This window comes from Corapipo altera, unplaced genomic scaffold (assembly GCF_003945725.1).
Source record: "Corapipo altera isolate COAL_440 unplaced genomic scaffold, ASM394572v1 301, whole genome shotgun sequence".
Taxonomy (NCBI): domain Eukaryota; kingdom Metazoa; phylum Chordata; class Aves; order Passeriformes; family Pipridae; genus Corapipo; species Corapipo altera.
This window is the reverse complement of record NW_020884926.1, coordinates 2,389,577-2,395,645: the sequence shown is the minus strand read 5'-3', so window position 1 is coordinate 2,395,645 and position 6,069 is coordinate 2,389,577. Positions and strand designations below refer to the sequence as shown.

General features: G+C 56.3%; 1 protein-coding gene across 3 annotated transcripts; it reads right to left on the bottom strand.

Annotated features, from left to right (window-relative positions):
* Positions 1–3,690: 3,690 nt before the first annotated feature.
* Positions 3,691–5,987, bottom strand: HES4 (hes family bHLH transcription factor 4). Of its 3 annotated transcripts, none has more exons than XM_027658271.1 (4): positions 5,725–5,978; positions 5,542–5,637; positions 5,364–5,451; positions 3,691–4,737 (listed from the first exon to the last, which is right to left on the bottom strand). In XM_027658271.1, exons 1-4 carry the CDS (start codon positions 5,935–5,937, stop codon positions 4,145–4,147), a joined length of 990 nt encoding a protein of 329 aa, XP_027514072.1. In that variant the 5' UTR covers positions 5,938–5,978; the 3' UTR covers positions 3,691–4,144. The 3 variants fall into 3 exon arrangements, with proteins under 3 accessions (XP_027514072.1, XP_027514073.1, XP_027514074.1); XM_027658272.1 differs by having other exon boundaries at positions 5,827–5,978; XM_027658273.1 differs by lacking the exon at positions 3,691–4,737 and adding an exon at positions 4,744–5,180 and having other exon boundaries at positions 5,305–5,451; positions 5,725–5,987.
* Between the last annotated feature and the right edge of the window lie 82 nt (positions 5,988–6,069).

The following is a 6,069-nucleotide window of genomic DNA, read 5'->3' as shown; positions in this document are numbered from 1 at the left end:
TTTCATAATGATGGATGTGCTGGGTAAATGTAATGGAAGAGGCGAGATAGCAGAGCAGAAATTTGGCGCCAAGCGCCCCGGCTTTTGAAAGAGCTGCATTCCAGCCTTCCTAAGAGGGGCTAAATGGAAAGATCTGATTAAGCGTCTCAGTGTTGTGACCCTGACCTCAAAGAACACGCCGATTCTCTGGAGGAACTTCATTTCAATTAATCAGCTTAACAGCCCGAGTAAAGCCGGCTGCATCCATTGAGCCAGGCTCCCTCTCCTCGGAGGGTCTCTGGGATGGGGTGGGCTGTGCCCCGCCTGTCTCGCTGCCCTGGGCCCAGGGGGGTCGGGGATGCCCTCATCTCCCTCTCCCTGACTGACTGGCTGCCTCTGGAATAATAAGGAGGTGACCCCAGAGCCCCCCCATCATCCCTCTGCAACTCCATCAGGCCCTTCCTTCCTGCGCCCCTTTTCCACCTTCCAGCTGGGCTGCCACGGGGATGGGACAGGGGGCAAGACCCCACGTGGAAAAGGAGGGATAGCAGCTCCCACCCCTGCACCCCTGGGGATTTGCCCCCCTCTTCCAGCTTCCCCTGAGCTGCATCACTCCCTCCCAGGCTGCTAAGCAGCAGCAGAGGAGGAGATGTGGCTGTCAGAGGCAGAGGGCAAGGAAACAGCTGTGGGAGTCAGGGAGCAGGGCAGGCAGCAGGATAACCCCTGAAAGGGTCAGAGAATCACAGGATGGCTTGGGTTGGGAAGGACCCTAAAGATCATCTCGTTCCAACCCCCCTGCTACTCAGGGAAACTCGTAAGCAGAATGCAAAGGCACCAAGGCAGGAGATGGAAAGGGAACAAGACTTCAGACCAAGCCTCGTGTTCTTTTTCCAGGTGGTTCTGGTGAACTGGGCAGGCCCAGGAGCTGAGAGAGGCTTTGCTTCTCACCCAGAGCCTTGTGGGAGCCCCTCTTTCCTTGCCTGGAACAGAACTTCCCCAGATGCCTGTGGGGCCACAGTGCTGTGGGGCCACAGCTGAACCAGTGCTGAACCTCTCGCCGAGTCCTGTGCCTGGAACTCAATTCCCAGCTCTGGTTAACCTTCTGCTGGCTCTGGAAATGGCTCGTTAACACCTATCCCCATATCCTTTCCCATGCAACGAGGTACAGCTGTTGCAGTCGAGCTCAGATGAGGAGGCATCAAGGGCTTTCACCGCTGTCTCCCTCCCACCTGGCCTTCCTCCACCACACCCGGATCATGCCATTATCCCATGAACTCCTGGCTGCCTGCACTCCCCAGCCATTATCGCTTTGGCGCTGTGTCCATCCCTTTGGACTTTTACCTTTCAGCAGCCACATACTCTGCTCTTTTACTGCACCTTTAAAGGGATAAGACCAAATTTAGCACAGCCTGGAAAAGCAGCTGCGTGGAGAGCCTTGGAGGAGCACGGCAGCACTCCTGCTGTGGGGGAACAGCGTGGCAGAGGGGGAGAAGGGGCAGTAGTGGAGGGTCTGGGTACAACCCCTGGGCAGACAGAGTGAGTTGTATGTCTGAAATCATCTGGAGTTAACAGCAACAACACCCCTTGGAAGGATTTTGAGCTTCTGGCTGTTTGGTGCCACGGATCAGCACGGTCCAGCTTCTGTCCCAGGCACAGAGCAGTCCATGACTTACCTCGGGCCAAAAGGAGAGCAGGTTGAAGTGGTGGACATAAACACTGACCCCTGGGGCTCTGTGGTTTCTGTGGAGGCTGAGGTGATGGTGGTACCCTTGTGTGCTCACATTCCAGGGCCTCACTCCAGAGGCAGAGCAGGCAATGACTGCTTCCCTTGCACTGGGAGATGTGTCCCTGAGGAAGGCCGTGCCTTGTGTGTCATGTTTGCCCTGCTGCAGTCACTGCAAACCCACTCCAAAAGAAGGGGTTTTTTCTCTGCCTTTGCTCAGCAGTCAGTCTTGACAGTCTCACTTTTGGGGCCTGGGTACCTTGTCATTAAAAGATATTTTGCTGAATGCAGGGGCAGCCCGGGGGGCTCTGGGCAGGGAGGGACGTGGTGCTGCCCCAGGGAGGTGTTTGGTTACAGGCAGGCGACAGGCAGGCTTTCATCTGCTCTTCCAAGCCTTCTTCAGACAGAAGAGGAGGGGTAGTAACTGGCTGTGGGGGATGGAGGAGAATTGCTGTAACATGATTTTATGTCTGTGATTGCATAACAAAACCTCCTGGGAACCTCCTGATTCAAATGGATACCTAGTTCTGGTTGTGTGGTGGAGGACTTTCAGACTGATCGATTGCCCACGCTTTGGTGCAGAGGAATTGCTGGACTGGATCAGTACCAGGCTCCAAGCAGCCTGTGCTCCTTTATCAAACTGTGGCTGAACTATCAGGAAGCTGCAAAAAGCCTTCAGAAAGCAGATAATCTGCTTTATAGACCCCCAACACACACATCCACATGCCCTGTTCTCACAGAAGCTGCAACCTGATTGCCGGTAGAACCAAACCTTGAAAGATGAAGTTGCAAATTTCCATTCTAAAAAAGATAATAAAAACCCCTGGGCTTTTCGTGTTATTGGATGTTCTGCAAACACCTAGTCATGCTCTGAACAGTGGAAAGCTTCTGGGATCCAGCCCAAGCTGAGCATCCAACAGGGAAACCCCCAGGTTTTCAGGAAGGGGTGGGCAGGAGAATCAGCTTTGCCCACAGGGATCCCACAGATTCCAGGGGGAAGCCCAGCCAAGGAGGGTGATGCCTCTGGACCTGGCCTTGGCACACACACATCATCTGTTGGCATTTCTCTTGGAGATTACACGATAGCCCCACCTCATAAATTTGGAGCAAAGCACACAAAGCTTTCCTTTCCATACTGTGCATTCCCTCTTAATGGTCTTTCTCCACACCACGGCCTTATTAATTGGTGACAATTGGAAGTGGTTAATGCTCTGTGTGTGAGGCTGCAATTGCTTCCACTTGGCCAGGATTCAAGTACTGGGGGTGAGTCAGAATGGGTGGCAAAACTGTCTTTTCCTCAGTTCCCTTGCTTACTGGAAAAGAAAAAGCCACAACCCCGAGAGTTATTCTCTTTTATGAGGTAGGCATTGTGAGGCCAGGCAATTGAATTTACAACAGCATTGAGTATCAGAGTCTATCTGGCCCTGTCAATGAGAGTGGCGAGAAAAAAAAAGACACACATTAACCCTCAGCTCCGAGTTCCCAGGCGTTTCAATAGGGCTCCCAACTTCCCAAAGAGCCCGCTGCATACTCGATGAGACCCTTTATACCTTCTAATTACCCTCCTCACAATAGGGACAGACTCTCTTGCCTCTTTTGTAGGCAAGATAGTAACTTTTGTGCCGCCACCCCCACACAGGCGATCCCTAGGAGAGGTGGGAAGGAGGGAAAGCTGGAGAGCAGCCTGGTTTCAGGAGCAGGTAGCAAGCAGCCTGTGTTTCCTCAGCTTCCACGGGCGGATTTTTTTAGGAATCTTTCTTCTGACTGGGAACAGAACACATACAAAGCTCTCACGAGATATTTAACACTGCCAGACCCCCCCCTCAACCCCATCACCTTCCCCCTCCAAATATTTTTCACCAGTATCCTTTCCAACAGCCTTATTTAAGGCCATAAAGTTCATTCCTACTTTTTCTTGCACGCACAGGATGAGCCTGTCCTTGCCCACCCTCAAACAAAATGAAAGGAAAGGGGGGGAAAAAAGAAAATCTATTTCAAAGAGATTCTTTATTTAAACACCTGCATTTTTTTTTCCTCTTTTCTTTTTTTTTTTTGGAAGTCTTCAACACAGGCACGCACACACCCACAGACAAACGGGATACAAACAACTTTGGCATTATAACTTTTGAATATTTGTTACAAAACTATTTCTCATTTATTTTTTTTTTCTTTAAAAAAAGTATCTCAAATAAAGGCATTTTAAAGGAGTAAAAATACAAGTCGAGATCCCAACCTCCGAAAATAATAAATAGCACGTTCATAGCGAGGTCCTTTTTTTTTTTTTTTTTCTTTTTTTTTAAATTTGCTTTAAAAAAAAAAAAAAAACCAAAACAAAAAAAAAAACACCCCCAAACATAACAGGGGCTCCATATAACGGAGCCAACAAGAAGAGTTTGTTGTTTGTTTGTTTTTTTGGAGAGAGGGGGAATAGTTTTAGGGAAGTCACCAGGGTCTCCAGACGGATTCACTGCGCTCTCCGATGGGACTCCCAGCCTGGGACGCTGGACCAATGCTGCCCCCAAATGATGTCAAACCCTGCACGGGGGATGCCGAGGGGGTGGCACTGGCATTCCCTGAGCCGCTGCCCGCGGACACCGGGACGTTGGCGTTGGCATAGAGGGGAATAACCGGTCCGGAGCTGGGAGGAAAAGCCGGATTCGGGATGAGGAAAGCGAACTGGCCGTCGGTGGCTGGGACGAGCTGGAAGCCCCCGTAGACCTTGGGGGACAGGGCTTCGGCGGGGTTGAGCTTGCAGGGCACGGGCACGGCTCCAGCTGCGGCGGGAGGCAGCTGGACGTGCAGGGGCTGCTGTGCCAGATGTGCGGGCTGGGCGGCGGGCGGGGGCGGCGGCGGAGGAGGGGGGTAGTTCATGGCCACGATCTGGCCCAGGCACGCCGAGAGGTGGCTGAGCAGGCGGGTGCGCACGTCGGTGTTCACCCCTTCGCAGGTGGACAGGAACCGGGTCACCTCGTTCATGCACTCGTTGAATCCAGCCCGGTACTTGCCGAGGACGGTGGGGTCGGCGCTGAGCGCGGCTGGGAGGGGGCGGAAGGTCAGTGGAAGGTCCGGAGCACCGGTCTCGGTACCCTGCAGCCCACTCCCCTGTCCCCAGTGCCCGGTCATCTATCCCCTAATGTGGAGCCCGGTTCCCGGTCCTCTGCCTTCAGCCCTCGGTCCGGAGCTCCTTCCCTGATCCCCAGTTCTCGTTGTAGAAACCGAGCTCTAGTCCTCGGTCCCCAGCGTTTGGTCTGGAGCCCGGTTCTCGATCCTCTGTTTCCGATCCGGAACCCCATCCCCGCTGCCCTGTCACCTGTCCCCTGCGCAGAGTGCCATCCCCGGTCCTCTGCCCCCAGCTCCCGGTGTGGAACCCGGTCCCTAGTTCTCTGTCCCCAGCTCCCGGTCCGGAGCCCGGTTCCCAGTCCCGTGTCCTCTGTCCCCGGTCCGGATCTCCATGCCCGGTCTCCTGCCCCAGCTCCCGCTCCGGAACCCGGTTCCTAGTCCTGCGTCCCCAGTTCCCGGTGCAGAACCCGGTCTGTAAGTAATCCTCTGTCCCCAGCTCCCACTCCGGAGCTCCATGCCCGGTCTCCTGCCTCCAGCTCCCGGTCCGGAGCCCGGTTCCTAATCCTGTGTCCCCTGTCCCCGGAGCGGGGCAGACACTCACCCGTCATCTGCGCCCGCTGCAGGTTCCGCAGGTGCTTGACAGTCATCTCCAGGATGTCCGCCTTCTCCAGCTTGGAGTGCCGGGAGCTCTGCGGGACAACAGCGGCTCCATCAGGGGCTGCCCGCAACCGGATAAACCCCCGACCCCGCATCCCCCCGCACGCTCGGCCCCCACTTACATCCTTCTTGAGCGCGTCCAGGATGAGCGTCTTCAGCTGCCCCAGGCTCTCATTGATGCGCGCCCGGCGCCGCTTCTCCATGATGGGCTTGGACGACTGCACGGGGGGAGAGAGCGCGCATCCATTCAGCGCCCGCCCCGCACAACCCCGCATCCCCCCAGCCCGCCTCATCCCATCACCGACCTCAGCACGGCCGCGGGCTTGCCGCCATCCAGCTCCGCCGCCAGCGTTGCTGCGCCCCGACCGGCACCCTCCTCCTCCTCCTCCTCCTCCTCCTCCATTTACCTTCCGGTGCTCGCTGGCGCTCCGCGGCTTGTCCGGCGTGTGGCTGGCGCTGGCGGGCGCGCCCGCGATGGGCGAGGCGGTGGGTTTCTCCATGCCCGTGTCGGCGGGCATGGCTCGAGGGGCTCGGTGGTGGCGGGTGCGGGTCGCGGGCCGGGCGCGTGCGGCGGGTGCGGGGCCGGTTCCGTGCGCGGCGCCCGCCCCGCGCCCCCCGTTTTATAGCGGCGGCGGCGGCGGCGGCCGCGG

Coding starts and splice junctions, on each gene's coding strand:
- HES4 (XM_027658271.1), bottom strand. CDS start 5,937: ATGCCCGCCGACACGGGCATGGAGAAACCCACCGCCTCGCCCATCGCG. Junction 5,638..5,724: donor AAGCCCGCGGCCGTGCTGAG/GTCGGTGATGGG, acceptor CCCCCCGTGCAG/TCGTCCAAGCCCATCATGGA. Junction 4,738..5,363: donor GCAGCGGGCGCAGATGACGG/GTGAGTGTCTGC, acceptor GCCCCCTCCCAG/CCGCGCTCAGCGCCGACCCC.